We start from the raw sequence: 15300 nt of genomic DNA on the forward strand, positions 1-15300 counted from the left end.
AGTTGAATGGGGATTTTTGGATTGGAGCTTTGAATATGCCTTAGGAGTACCTTGCATCGATGCATAACTGGAGTTGGTTGGATGGGAGTTATAGGAAAGCTCTGTTTCTACAAGCAACCATAGCTGGGAGGTCTACAACCACTCGGTTTTCAGTCAATGAGTATACCGTGAAGAGCATCGAGAATCCACGAGATAATGCTGTATCGGGGCCGGAAGTGAGATATCTGTTCAGCAATCCGGGGGAGATGGTGCTATGGTAGACCTTCCCACGGTGCCAACGGCCAGTAACCCCAGGACGGGGATGTTGTGTGCTATTGTAGAAAGTGTGGCAAACTTTTCAGCTGTTGAGTACCCTCCCTTAGCTGACATACGGTAGCTTGAACGGTTGTGTAGCAATTCGCTGCATGCAGGACTGTGACCCTCTCAAACACACCAGCGTGTTACGTCCATGACGACGTCTGCAGGCCATCTGGTGCGAAAGACATCGAGCCATCGGCTTGGTAGTAAGAGCTTGAGGTCATCCACATTCTAAAGCTTGCAGAGGTCTTCTTATTTCGTTTTGATTTATTGTAAAGAAGAGCAATGATCTGCACAACAGAAAAGAGAGAAGAAAAAAGAAAAGAGTCTTACGAAAGAATCTTAATCCAAGTATAGGTACGTAGACAAAAAACAACTGCATAGTAATTACTCCTAAAAATCTAAGCAAGACGCCAATGAATGCTATCACACAATGACTCCGTTATGACGCTTTCGCCCCCCCTCCAACTCGCAGCATAACCTCTTGATGTGTCAACACCCTCGCTGATCAGCGGTGCTTTGCGTCGCTACTTTTTCCAATGTCTTGAATCGCCATGCGTACTGGGCTAGTTGTTGCCTCTCCGCGGGTTCTAAGCTTTTGCCTTTCTCTGCCATTTCTTTCTCCAGTCCTTTCAACATATCCCAACGTTTGAGGAGTCGACCTTGGTGCTCTGCAATGGAGACAAGGTTGGCATCTCTTGATGCCATGCGTTCCTCGATAGTGGAGTGGTAAGCAAGTTTGGCGCGAAAGAGTGCCATGTCGGATTCGTCGTACGTAACGCCGTCGCCTTCGGGTAATGAGGTTTGATGACTTGATCTTGGTGGCATAATGGATGGTTAGTGGCTTTGGGCACTTTTTGAGGCCTTCCGAAGCTTCTGATGGCTAGTCTAAGGCGAATGCAGCTTGGATATTTGAGCAAAGGCGACGATGGTGGAGAGAATGAAGGATACGAGGCTCGCTGAGAAGGTAGGAAGCTCTGTAGATGAGAGGCAGGCAAATTGGCTGTATATCACCATCCCTAAACCGTAGAGGGGAAAACAGAAAAGGGAAAGGAAAGAAATATCAGAGACGCAATTTGAAGACGGCCTCGGCTCAGTCTCCTTTTAAAGTTCAGATGCAAAGGGTCCATCGTCCCCAGCTTGCATCGTCCCTCGTAGAGGAACTTTATAGCCTCCCAAGCCCGCTGGTGACATCCACTAAGGTGATACCGGAACTGCCACCGGATACATCCTACTTCCCCTGAGACTGTCCAATGAGAATAAGAAGAGACGAACGAAGAGAAAGACTTGCTTCCTCCACCGGAAGAGCTGTTGTGTCGGGCGCCGTTTGTGCCAATGTCTTGTGATTCTTCGTCTGCTGATGACGAAGGAACTTGTAAGTTGCCTCTTCGGGCCAAATTGTGACACCCTCTGGAAAATACCGGCGCAACCGGCGTCTATCTGTGGAAACCCGGTCGGTGGGGACGGTATCTCTTGAAGAAAATCGGCTGCGGGATGGACGATTATCATGCTCAGACGCTGTCACCGCGATGCTTCTCGCATATGTAGGGGCTACAAACCTACATACAGTAGACACTGGACGGGCCGACCAAACATGGCGGAGGCCATGCGATTCATCTGTTACACATGGGCAAGAAGATATGAGAGGAAGACGACAGAATATTTTCTATGTGGAAGGAAACTACATGTAGCTCTTATTGCCAATGAGATACCTGTACGAGTTCACACATCCTTTTGGATCCGGCGTACAGCTCAAGTTTCCGTTTCCATACTTTGGGGCAAACGGAGGAATACCAAGAACAATTTTCTTTTCTTTTTTTCTTTTAAAACTTTGCAAACGGGCGATTCGACGGGGTTCGACTTTGCTATTTATGAAATGTATCCTTTTAATCCCCTATTCGTGGTGGCCTTCGGCCAACATGTACCTAGCCGCTGAATGCGTTGTCGTGTCACCCTGAGCTGTTGGACGCTGAATATGGACAGGCATCACGTCTGGAAGTATTTCAGTCAATCAATACTTTAGTATATGAGACATACAGAGCTTGGCAGCTCAACCTATCCAATCCGTTCGTCGCCAACGCGTTGGTTCCAAAGTATTCCATGGCCAATATGGCCGGCACCGAAGTCGATCACTGTCGACGAAAAAGGGACTGTAAGAACCCTGTCCCACAGTTCATTGTGCCCTTGGTCGTTCCACGAGTCCCTCCCCAACTGAGGAAAATAAGATCATTTAGGGTAGTTGCCCCCCCGAGATACGGAATTGCGGTTCATGCCTCCATCCGACGATGATCATGTGCTCCAGCTTGAGCAAATGGGTCCTTGCGTATGCAGTGTCATCAGGTGTGGATTCTTGAATATATCGGTGGAGACATTCTTTTTGGGTTCTAGTTGTGTTGTCAATCTGGTAAGACAGCGTCAGGCAAAAGGTTATACTCTGTTTAGAGCCTAGCATAGCATAGCACAGCAGCTATCCCAGGTTGCCACATCAGAACAGGGGCCTAGGAACAGTAACACTCAAACAAGTGCCTTTGCGCGTCAGTATTACTGCCAAGTAAGGTTGGTTTTCAAGCTTTTTCTTGGCTTTGCATCCAACTCCCGCTATGTCTATACGTGCGCTTATCTCGGCAGGCTACTTACTTTCTTTCTCTTGTGGTCAAGGATCTTTATCCGGCTCAAGTTTTCGGTCTATCCCTTTTGCAGTTCGAGTCCATTCCATGGTGCATCCGATGACGGCGGCTATCGCGAAACTTCTAGTCTTGCTCCCTTCTCCCTTGACTGCCTGTCAAAATGATCCCAGGGTTGCCACTTGTGCTCTATGCTGTCGTGGAGCACAATCTATGACCCATTATCAAACTCTCCGGGCTGGCAGATCTGTACGGATACTGCTTACTTCATCTGCGAAATATATGCTGGATGGAGGCTGGTTCGTAGTGTATCCTTAGGAGATAAGCCATGCTGTGGACCATCCCACCGGCGCGTATGTAACATCCTGGCACTGAGCCGCTGCGTCCATATATCTATATTGCCACGCTGCTTCACCGGATATCGCAGGTATTGTTGCACCACCATTGTCACTTAACGATATACTCTTCTGTAGTGTGCAATCAGTATTTCCAGGAAACCAATGAAGCCAGGGAGGCTATAGGAGTCGAATGGTCAAGCTTGTCAAAAACACCCCATTCTCCCTGATAAGAATTATCAAGGAGAGTAGCGGTCAGTATAGTGTGACAAGACGTTCTATATCCAGAATGTTAGCCTATGGGCAACTCAGTGTGTATTTAGCCTTCGTCCCGCTACCGTTCACCGCGCACAGAACAGTATATGAGCAATCAAGCAGCAAACGGTGATACAAATCCTTCCCGTGAAGAGGGTGACTTGCGATTCTTATGAATGTCGGAAAATACAAAGTCATAGCCGTGATTATACATAAACCCGTCGGCATCTAGCATAGCCTTTCAATTGCCGAGGGGTGGACCCCTGCGTACGAGACAAGAATGTCAACCGGGCTTGCATATTGAGGGATGGTAACGTTTGCTCCTGATAGTAGGCACCACGCCAAGGCTGATTATAGCCCTCCTTGGACAGTTCTAAAGACAGCCCGTGTTATGGTATAGTCAGCAAACGTCAAGTCCATACTGCTTCAGGATAGACTGGACCTCTTGTTGGAATCAAAGGTAGCACCGGCAGTGAGATATCCGGCCGAGATTTCAAGAGCCAGCATGGCTCGGGGTTACACGGTCTTATAACACTGGCAGACGACCGCCACGGCCCGAGTTGCTTGTACAACCAACAGTATCTTGTCCCTTCCAGTTACCGCTCAATCATAGCTCACAGCTAACACACATGAGACGGACCAGCGGCGTCAGCTGTGTCAGCCGAGTGTGGCCATTGGACAACCGGTGGTCAGATATAGGCGTAGAAGAGATGAGCCGTGTGCCAACCTCAACACGTCTTCGGCTTTTCAAGAGGTTCCCCTGGTGTCCACCCATTGTCCGTACAGGTAGGGGATGTATAGGAATGCAATTAGATGACTAGAGTCGGAGTCAACCCCAAATATGTTCACTGCCATTTAGTGGCTGTTGAAATGGTTCAGATGACCCATCGTGTGGTACATGAGGATTGTATCATCTGATCAAGTGTAGCAAGTCCCTTCTTTGGTACCTGGAGTTTCCTGTTTGGAGCTATGAGTCGTTCAGCGTATATCCCCAGCGGGCTTCTGCCGCGTTTCTCTCTATACTCGTTTGGAGAACCATAGCCATCCTTGCTGCTTTGTCTTAGCCGATCGGCTCACACATTGCATGCAGAGAGAGTAGGGATAATCGGTCTTTAGTGAGGAATTAGCTAACTGCTCAAAGTCTATCAACCGAGACACCTGACAATGTATCCAGAAGAGCAGAGCACAGAAGGCGGCTATATGGATGTAGCGCCAGAACGAATATCTCGCGGAAAAGAGCAAAGGTTGGAAGTATATTTTATTCCAAAAAAAGATGTGGCCTTTACCATGTATATGATATTATTTGTGGAGATGAAATACAAACGTCACATGAGGACAGCCAAGCAACGAATTCAGTAAAGCCATGTACCTTTATTCTAGCCAGTTGTCAATCTACTTTCGCGGGTCGTTTTACCATGGATCACGCTCCAGTATTTCCCGTTGTTTCCGCGACATTCTCCTTCTTCTCCTTCTTGTCAATAAGGTTAGATACCGCGCGCGCTTGTATTCTGATCTTACACCCCATACTGTCTGGCAATCGACTGTTGGGTCACACCCGCCCAATTTTACATACGAAAGAAGGGGGCAATGGCATATTACCCACATTGGCTCTTCCCATGTCGCCCCGCCGGAGAGTGTGATATTATACAGTTCGATATATCTCAGGGTCTTTCTGAAATGCCAGATAGTATGGCACAAAGATCCGGATGAAATCTTTGAAAACCATAGTGACAAGCGTTGTAAAGAAGCCTTGGGATGAATGATAGGTTTAGGCCACCTCATGGTGTGTGGGAAATACTTTAACTGCACCGATTGCAGATTCTCCCCATATTGTAATATAGAGAATACACTATCTCCGATAGAGTATGTATCAAGATTGGTGATTTTGAGACACCGAAGACGGGCAATAATCGAGGCCATTGCAGGATTCTTTTCCCCAGAAAACTGGTCAAGCGTTGGATCCCCGACATTGGATAAAAATAACCCATCAAGATTTGGTATCAAAGAGCGACAGTGTTGGAGAGCGCTGGTAATAGCACGCGCCCCTTCTATTCTATCATCGTGGTTACCCTCTATAAGAAGTTTCAAATTCCTCAGGTTAGGCAGCCGTTTAAAAAAGGATTCAAAGGAATCCCTCATCCCGTCTTCGTCCAGGATCACGGCAGCGTCAATGTTGCGCTTGCTATGTTCGTTGTTCCAGATACACATACTGAGAGACTGAATGTAATGACTACCCACTGGCTGAAATTTTCCGTCTAGGTGGAATCTTTCGTCTAGGCCACTGGAAGGAGACGATCCTAGCTGAAACCCTAACGAAAGAGCGCGAAACAGAAGGCGGGAAGCGCTCCTGCATATGGGCTTGCTGGCGAAACGGAGGTTCTGGAGCATGCGTCCCTCATAAAATTCATCGTGAATGGCGTATGCAATAATCTAAATTCAAAAGTCAGGCTATATATCATAGCTGCGTTGCTTAAACGTACCATATCGATGATTTCCATCGGCAGTGATGCTATCGTCGCCATAGTGCGGGTTCTCCGTTGGCAGACGACTACGTGTTTGATTAACGGACTGAAGGGTGGATATGAAGAAGAGAGAAGTGGCACAGTTAAGAGGCGGAATCTACTCTATCACTGTTAGCTCATTGTTCCTGGTGAAAAGTATCATGATGATACTACACGGTCCCAAGGATAAGACATCTTGGTTCCTCGGCTAGTATCCGATTTGATAACATGGAAGTATTAAAGTGCAAATAAGAATTTTCAATCTCCATGTAGTTTATAATATTAGACTATTTTCTATTCTGGGTCAACAGATAAAAGGAGCCTTCTCTTTTCTCGGCTTATAAGTGACCCATTAACGAATACTGTTGTTAGTATTGCGTTATTAGTGCTGCCTGCAATGCAACAAAAGTCCTTGGCCAGCCGTAATCTTGAGCGATGTTACCTGGTCATAGGCAGATATCCAGAATTATCTAAACGGACCGCACCAGATACTCAGGAGAGTGTGGCTTGCCGCTATAACGACTTTCACGCGATGCGAGAATTCATTAAGGTCGGCTTCGACAAAGAGCGGACGGGTTTCCACTGGGGTTTCTAGATATCCAGGCCTATTCGTCTATTTTCCCTGGGCATTGACTGCCTTTTCAAGAGAAGCTTTCGCCAGTATACGGCTCAGAATACTTGAATGAAGCTTACGTGGCCGAGAGATCACACTGTCCATCATAGCGGTATGAGATTAAGTGAAGTGATATAGAGTTGAATCATGGAGGAATCTAGAACCAAGGGAAGCAATATGACTGCCTAGCTAAAGCCACGTGTGTGTGACAGGAATAATCAGGGTTCAGGCATTTATACTCTGGCAAAATAACCCCATAAAGCTCTGCGATTTGCAATATACCACATTTCCAAACCAAGCTAATCATGGTGAGATTCAATATCTAGTTGTAGTCTCATCACATCGGTATACTACTAGATTGCGGTAATCAGTATCTTGATTACTGTTCCTATTGGAGGAGTTGTTATAGATCACAACAGTACATAAGGTTTTAGTGGTTTTGGTAGATTTATGTAATTTTGTCAAGGTGGGCACTGTTGTTCGTTGTTCGTTGTTGTTAGCTTTGATTGAAGTGTTACAAAAGTATTATGCTGGTTTGTATTCTATATTTTGATGGTAATGGAGTTGAGGCTTTAAAACTCATATTAGACACCTGAGAGCAGTCTTTTAGTGAATCATCGCAGATTGTGAGGAACGTTCTAATGCTGAATATGAAAGGTCAATCGTTATATGGGTATGCTATGTTGCTGTAGAAAGTGTAAAAGAGCCTAGGTAAAGAAACTCCGCTGATGAGAATGACTATGTGCATGAACTGCTGGTCTATATCCGCCATGCGTCGGATGAGGCCAAATCCTCGGAAGAAAATCCCTGGGGTATCTCTAGAGACGGAAGAACAAAAGGAAAACCCTAGTTCATCTCAGATGAATTTTGCTGTACTTGCTTGTCTGATTCTGGAGTAAGCTGGGCTCCCTGACTGTCAGAACCAGGCGACGGCGATGAACTGTTGGGTGTCCCAGAATCGTGGCTGACGCTCCCTCTCTCCCGCATTGCCAGGCGTGTTTTTGTGAAGGTAGGCACAGGGGCGAGGTATTGGTCCAGCATTTCGCTTAGAATTGTCGACCGGACTGGCTTCGGGAGATAGTTATTCATTCCTGCCTCAAGGCACTTCTCGCGGTCGCCCTCAATAGCACTGGCCGTCATCGCGATAACAAGCGCTTCATTAACATTAGGATCAGGGTCTCGTCGGATTTCACGAGTTGCATTGTAGCCGTCCAATGTAGGCATTTGTACATCCATCAAAACAACATGGAAAGGATTCCCTTCCTGTGAGCGCGCACGTAGAGCCTCGACCGCTTGTCGCCCATCACTGTACGCTTCACATTGCAGGTTAAGACCAGTCACGAATTTCACGGCGATCTTCTGGTTAATCGGATTATCTTCCGCAATGCAGACCCGGATTTGATCGCGTGGAATCATCGTAAGGTCACGAGCCGTAGGTGAAGGAGAGGTCGTTTTATCACCTGCATCTCCTTTCTTCAGTCCTGATGCTTTTGCGGAAGCATCTTTGACCTTATTGAAGGATAAGTGGAAAGTCACTGTGGTGCCGACTCCAGGAGTTGAATCGAGCCAAATCGCGCCACCCAAGACGTCTTCAATGATAGCTTTGCAGATGCTTAGACCGAGCCCACTGCCACCGTACGACCTAGCGGTGGAACTATCCGCTTGCGAAAATGGCCTGAATAGTCGCGATTTTTGCTCTTCAGGAATCCCAATTCCTGTATCAGACACGGAACATTCAAGGCGAATACGGCCCTTGCCTTCCCGGGTAACTCTCGCCCTGACAGTCACCGATCCTTTCGGCGTAAACTTGTAACTATTGCTAAGGAGGTTCATGAAAATCTGGTGCAAACGCACAGGATCACCAAGCACCACCAAATCTGGAGGAACCTTCTCGAGGTCCTCGATGGTTTCCAAGCCCCGGTCGCGGTGTGTATAGCGGAGCGCACGAACAACTTCTGAAATTGTCTCCTTAATGTTCAGAGGCACCGTAGAGATCTTCATCTTCCCAGCTTCCAACTTAGAGAAATCCAGGATGTCATTGATGAGAGTGAGCAGGGTATCTGCGCATACACGAATGGACTCCACATATTCGTCCTGCTCTTTGTCCAGTTTAGTGGCCTTCAACAGCTCTGAAAGGCCAATGACCCCATTCATTGGCGTGCGTAGGTCATGGGAGATATTGGCCAAGAAAATAGATTTGGCCTTCGCTGCATCTTCTTTCAACTTGACGTTATGCTTGGCTTCGGCTTCCGCTACCTTCGCCTTCTGCTCCGCCTCACGAGCCTGCGCGAGTGCACGCTTCTGAGCTTCGACCATAGATGCGTTGGTGGCGCTGACTTTGCGGACTTCACGGAAGAGCAAGGCATTGGACAGCGAAATACCAATCTGGTTACAGAGCAGGTGAAGGACTACAAGGTTTCGCTGAGTGAAGGAGTTTGGTTTTCCTTCGATATGGATAACTCCAAGAAGATGCTCCGCTTGCATTATTGGCAGTGCAATCACAGATTTGCCAAGCGGATACCTACCCTGGTAAGCATCCGAGACATTGGAGAATCGGTCATCTTCGAGAACGTTATGGACGAGGACTTCTTCCCGAGTGCGCATGACATAGTGCGAAATCTGTTGAGCCATTTTATCTTCGACCACTGCAAAGGGAAGGCCGTCGACGTAAGATCTTTGACCATTTTCGAGGTCACCAGCTGCGGCAACGGTGAAGTTGTCATCGAAATTAGTTGCGATCACTGCAAAATCTGATCCATTACAAGACTCCAGAACAATCTCAATCATCTTTGTCAGGAGCTTGTCTATCTGGAGTTCAGATGACATGACTTGGCTAGACTCAAGGATACTCGACAAATCAATAATGTCTACCAGGCGTTAGAAAGAGCAGTTCTGCGCTTAAATAAGAGCTGGGGTGGATCTAGAGACTTACCGAGCCCAACACCAGATATATCAAGCGAGCGTTCGCCTGTAGTCACGCCATTCTGCTCAATCCATCGGTGCTGTCGGTCATCTTCCTCCATATGTTGAGGAACGCCAATATCCTCTGGCTCACTACTGCGATTAATTCCTAAGAGCGAATCGACAGTTTGGCAACCAACATCAACACTCCTTGTAGATGTGGCCGTTTTCAGGAGCCATTCATGCTTCTCTGTCAGTTGTGCAGCCTTACCAACGGCACTGATCGCCGCCCATGCGGCGATAGCGTCCTGCATAACGGAGCGTGCTGCCCGTTTAGCACCACGTCGTATCAAGAAATCGCCTAGAATCAGGGTCAGTATCGTGGAAGGGGTCTTAAAAAAAAGAGAGAGATCGAAAACTATTCCACGCGTACCATGTAATTCAAGAGCAAGAGCCTCTTCCAAGGGCCATCCATGGATTTGGCAGTGATCAATCGCGGCCTTCATAAAGATTGAGCTTTTATCCTACACAAAACTGCTGGCCCAACTTACCTCGAATGCTCGAATCGCTGAGCTGTGGTCATTCCGGACCTCGAAGACCAATGCCTCCAAAATCAATGACCACATTCCATAGTTTGCATCACACGCGCTCCGGGCAAAATCAACTTCGGCTTTGTACCTTAGGACTGTCTTCATGTTTCCATCGAGATACCCGCCGGCAGGATAATCATTGTGCAGCGTGAGTAGAGAAAGAGCCAGATAGAAATATACAACATACGAAACACGAGCTGACCACAGCCTGGGCATAGTATCCATCATCTGTACGCCCAGTTCTATAGCCTTTGAGTGGTGTCCGTATACAAACAGAGGGATCATGGCCAGGCCCCAATATATGTCACGAGGACGGTCAGCGTTACTAGCATTGTTTTCCAAAAAAGCAATATACTCGCTAGTATTGTGGTGTTCGTCAGCCATAATAGTGTCGGCATTCCGAGAGCCAGTCTTCCCTTGCAACGCACGTGCGACTTGCCTAATGGTAGATAGGTTAGTCCACGCCCACTGCTCCCGCCATTGAACTTGCTTTGTTTAGAATAGGAAACGAAGTTGTCAAATGAGTCATTCAATATCAAAAAGGAGGCTTACCGCACTGCAAGGAGACTCGCACCGCCGCGGGTATCATTCACCCATTCTGGAATATCCTCAGGACTCTCATTGCAAAAGCTTTCCAAGTGAGTCAAGTCGTGGCCAAGGAAAAGCCTCGTCATCGCCATCGATGACAGACTGATTAAAGTTATGTAAGGGTCCCCCATGGAAAAGGAAGCCTCCACAGAAGCCTCAAGAGCGGGAAGCGTTGATGCCAGAGGGACTCGCAAGTGGCTAACATAGAGATTATGGACAATCGAACCACGACTTTGGGTCCAAGGCTCAGGACAACGCTCGAGAAGAGTAAGAGCATGATCACTCAGCTTTACCGCAAGATCCAAATCTCGAAAACGACTGAAGGAGATCATAGCGAGGTGAGAACAACCGATCGAGATCTGCACAAAACCACCTTTGAAGATGTGGAGATTCATCATCTCGATTGCCATTCGGTAAAATGTCAGGGGATCATCCCAATATGTCACAGCCATCGCCTCAGCCATAACGGCCCCGATAGTGATCATATTGATGTCCTTGCTCACAGGCTTACGAACAACAGCCTCCAAATCGCCTTTTTCTAAATACCTTCTAAGGTTCCTATAAGCGGCATCACATTCCTCAAAGGTTGTAAACTCCCGGAGATGAACGCCAAGCTCATCCAAGCATGTGAGTAGCGAGTCCATCGAACGGAGATGATTTCCCATTTGAGCGTATATCTTAGCTTTCACAATCCAAGCTCTTGACTTACACACCGCGCTTTTTCCATAAACAAAGACTTTGTCCAGTAAGTCAAGCGCTTCCGAATTATGACCCTGGGACCATGCCATCTCAGCTGTTGCAATGTGTAGTCGCAGTGTCTCGTCATAATACACATCAGTATTGTTGTCATCCCATGGATTTTCTTGGAGAAGCGCAATACAATGACGGAAGTACCAGAGTGCAGTTGGTCGTGCGCCAGATTGTGCAGCTGTTTGCGCGGCATCCCAGAGTATTTTCCGGTAATCAAGTCTCTGGACGACCCTGTTCTTGATTATCCGTGACGCAAGAGCCACATGCCGAGCCATTGCATAGCGACTACGACCATCATGATAGTACTTCATAATGGCTTGTGATATGATGAAATGCATCTTCTCGACATTGCGACCCTCTGTCAATGATGCAGCGGCTTGAGCTATTCTATCATTGGCGAATCTAAAGATCACTTAGATAGTGCAAAACGAGTGACAGCATGTGATAACAGCGACATACCTGAATTCATCATCAGTTTTCCCTGGAACAAGGAGATTGGCTTGGACAAGATACTGCAGTCCAACTACAATGTCGGCCTCCGACTGCCTAATGAGATTTGCGTTCTGTGGACAAGTGAGGTCCACTGCCTCGTCGTCATCGCTGGAGTACAGGAACTCGCTTGTGAGAAGCTTCTGGACTAAAGAGAACGCAAAAGGACTTCCCAATAGTGTACTCCAAACCATAATGGATCGAGCTGCAGGTGGGGTCTCCTGAAGGCGTCTTGCAATAAACCCAAGCCCAAGCCCTTCACCGTATCTTGGGGCCACGAACTCGGTGAAGATACGGTCAAGGTCGAATTCCCACACTGAGTTTTTCCATGAATACCAAATACAGTTTTTGCTATAACAAGTTTCCAGCATCAGCCGTACGTAGAACGGATTGCCTACGCTCTTTTCCTGAATGACAGCTGCGAGAGGGGTGAGCATCGGGTTGGGCTCCTGGTGCATTGTAGCTGCTACAATCTGCATGACTTCATCTTCCCCAAGTGGATTCAGCGCAATCCTTGTTACGCTGGGATTCTCTGCCTCAAAGAGCGACTTGATGGCATCCGACTCAAGCTCGGCCTTACGACTGGTGAGTACGAGCACGCAGGGTATTTTTGCTTTCACAATATTCATGATCAAGTCGAGGGTCTCATCATCGGCATAGTGTAGATCATCCACGCATACGCAAATCAACTTGAACTGAGACAACGTTTTTAGTATTTCCAGGAATGTTTCCATCAAGCGCATATTTTTCAAAGCCGCATTTGATAAGAAAAAATCAACCGAAGTCTGCCCCTGGTCAAACAGAGGAAGTGCAATACGCTTTGAAGGTTCCCCCTTAGTTGAAATATCTTTATTAAAGATGTGCTGGGCAGCCGAGAGCTTGGGCGATATGTCTTTTTCACTTCCTCCAGATGACATCAATTGCTCAGGCAGCTCCAGAACCCGATGTAACGTGGGCCACATCGGCCGCAGTGCTGTGCGGACACTTTCATGATAATCCGTCGTTACATCACGCTCGGAGAATATTTGGCGTAAAAGACTAGCTAGAATCTTGGCAAAAGGTTCAAAAGGGACCCTTCGCGCCCGATCCAAGCGAGCAATGCCGATATAACCAAACCGGCGAATTGCCGGTTGAACACGGTTGAGAAGATCGGTTTTCCCAATGCCAGCAGCACCACTGATGGTAATGACCTCGCACTTCCCACTCCGGCGGAGCTTGTGAGCAGTCTTGGGCCTATTTACCCCAAGAGAGTCCGCATGGCTCTGCGTGCTTGCTCCCGTCGTCGAGAGATGCCCATCTCTATCTGTGTTGTCCCAGGAGGCACGAGATTCGACCGGACTCTTTGCTTTGCTTGATACATAGCCTGGCTTTGGTGTCGAGAGTGATGATTCGGTACTGTGGATGGACTCGTGCGTGGAGACACGACCGAGGTTAGAAGGACCACCGTTAGAGTTAGGCTTATGAGGGATGTGGAAAGAGCCCGAGTCGCTCGAGCCAGACGCAATTTCAAAGCTGTCAACGCGACCGTCCGAGATAGATGAAGTGGAGCCTAATCCGCTGGTGCTCTGAGTGGTAGCTCTGGCGTAAGCGGACTGCTGACGTCGATAAACCTTTTCAACCACCTCTATAAGTTTTCTATACTCTTCCTTCCGCCCGAACATACGAGAGGGCAGAGTAAAGAATGAAGACACGTCGCGCTGAGCAATTTGAAAATCTTTCAAAGCTTCGCTATCACCGTCACCAAGTAATTGAGAAATCTGTACTAAATCTCTCTTCACGGAAGAAATGGTATGGTAGCGCTCATTGACTGCCTTCTGAGTCATCTTCTCAATCACAGCTGACACTGCGTCCGGGACATCCATTCTCTTTGCCGAAACTGGTGGTAGCTTCTTCCCCAGCACATTCTGAACAACTTCAACCGGGTCGCTTCCAGTGAACGCTGGCTTCCCAACTAACATTGTCCAGAAAAGCACCCCAAGCGCGTAGATATCCGTTCGGCTATCCGGTTCAGTCGGCATTCTTCCAGTCTGCTCCGGTGCAATAAACTGTAATTTATTCTTGACACCGAGCTCTCTAGAAGTCGACGACCAGCCCTCGCTAAGGATGTTATCAAACGACCGAGCACCATTCCCTGTATTGATTAATTTTACAGAGCCTCCTTCTAGACTGAAATGAAAAGCATCCCCGCGAATTTCACCGTGAACCGTTTTGAGTCCGTAATGTAGGAGTTCGAGACAATCACATGCGCCGATGCCGAAATCAAGGAACACTGGAAGGGAAACCTGCTCTCCAGGAGTCGGCTCACTACTGTCCCCTTTGGTGCCCATAGCAAACCAGGCAGGTCCAAATGCGACCAACTCCCGCAGCATGTTTGGCCCTGGTGATTCAAAGATAGCCACCAATAGAGGACCCGCATCGCCAGGATCTCGAGGAAGCCTTATGAGGTCAATCGGTCGTATCGTGTGGTTGCAATCCGGATCCGACGTCTGTACTATGGACCTTTGCATATGGAACTCACGCTCGAGTCTCACAACGTGGGACGAAACCCGAGCGATGACCGGTGTCCATATTGGCTCGTGATCGCCACGCGAAAGCGATATCTCACTGCTGGATTCGCTCAGACTACTTCTCCAGTGATGGCGAAAAGGAGGGCGGGATTCGGCTCGTGGGGAGTTGCGCGCGAGGCTAGATGGCCCTGATGAAGTCGCAGCGGGGGTAGAGACGTCGGACTCGAGAGAATGGCGGAGACCGTAAACATGCCAATGGCTGTATGTTGAATGAAACGGCTCGATGGACTGATCCCAAGTATATCCAGGCAGCTGCGCCAGTCGTTCGAAAAGCCGGGTTGGAGGGAGTGGTAGGTCCTCACCAAGGATATTACTATCTTCCATCTCAACCGACTACCGATATATCCTAGTTGATTCGACCCCCCTCAATAAACAGCCATATGTGAATTACCCGTGTGCAGAGTTGTCGCAGGTCTGATCAGGCGGGGCGTTAAATCAGAGTGTGCAGTATCATTAGGAACAAAAACGGTACAATCGCCAAGGACGGAGGAGGGGACAAAGCACCTCACTCCCTCTGGAGATCGGACGAGGCCAAGTATAGTTACGAGGCTGCGGAACGTGCGCGCAATTCGGCGGTATAAAAGCAAGGATAGCGACGATCGAAGACCTGACTTGTCATTGTACAGCTGCAATCATTTCGTGCGGTTGCAAGTGGAGGCACCTGATCCGTGACAAGGCATTGGTTGGGCCTGAGAGCCTCAGGTGTCATACGTTCCATGAATAAGCATTGTCTTAGTCATCTGCCATTGAGCATCACGAGGGACAGCCGGCGATCAGCCGTGTTAACCTA

General features: G+C 48.1%; 4 protein-coding genes across 4 annotated transcripts; 1 reads left to right on the forward strand and 3 right to left on the reverse strand.

The window, feature by feature from the left end:
• Positions 1–789: 789 nt before the first annotated feature.
• Positions 790–1125, reverse strand: BDV38DRAFT_279503 (uncharacterized protein; the record flags this gene model as incomplete). The annotated part of the gene is made up of 1 exon (XM_032059037.1): positions 790–1125. One exon carries the CDS (start codon positions 1123–1125, stop codon positions 790–792), a length of 336 nt encoding a protein of 111 aa, XP_031917114.1.
• A 1808-nt stretch (positions 1126–2933) lies between these two features.
• On the forward strand, positions 2934–3360 carry BDV38DRAFT_238553 (uncharacterized protein). The gene has a single exon (XM_032053678.1). It carries the CDS (start codon positions 3012–3014, stop codon positions 3237–3239), a length of 228 nt encoding a protein of 75 aa, XP_031917115.1. The 5' UTR covers positions 2934–3011; the 3' UTR covers positions 3240–3360.
• Positions 3361–4896: 1536 nt separating this feature from the next.
• Positions 4897–5427, reverse strand: BDV38DRAFT_238555 (uncharacterized protein). The gene has a single exon (XM_032053679.1). The coding sequence runs from the start codon at positions 5291–5293 to the stop codon at positions 4922–4924; it is 372 nt and encodes a 123-aa protein (XP_031917116.1). The 5' UTR covers positions 5294–5427; the 3' UTR covers positions 4897–4921.
• Positions 5428–7471: 2044 nt separating this feature from the next.
• Positions 7472–14834, reverse strand: BDV38DRAFT_279504 (putative sensor histidine kinase/response regulator; the record flags this gene model as incomplete). The annotated part of the gene is made up of 6 exons (XM_032059038.1): positions 7472–9492; positions 9558–9887; positions 9960–10026; positions 10078–10555; positions 10669–11856; positions 11914–14834. The coding sequence occupies 6 exons, from the start codon at positions 14832–14834 to the stop codon at positions 7472–7474; spliced, it is 7005 nt and encodes a 2334-aa protein (XP_031917117.1).
• Positions 14835–15300: the final 466 nt, after the last annotated feature.

This window comes from Aspergillus pseudotamarii, assembly GCF_009193445.1.
Source record: "Aspergillus pseudotamarii strain CBS 117625 unplaced genomic scaffold BDV38scaffold_9, whole genome shotgun sequence".
Classification (NCBI taxonomy): domain Eukaryota; kingdom Fungi; phylum Ascomycota; class Eurotiomycetes; order Eurotiales; family Aspergillaceae; genus Aspergillus; species Aspergillus pseudotamarii.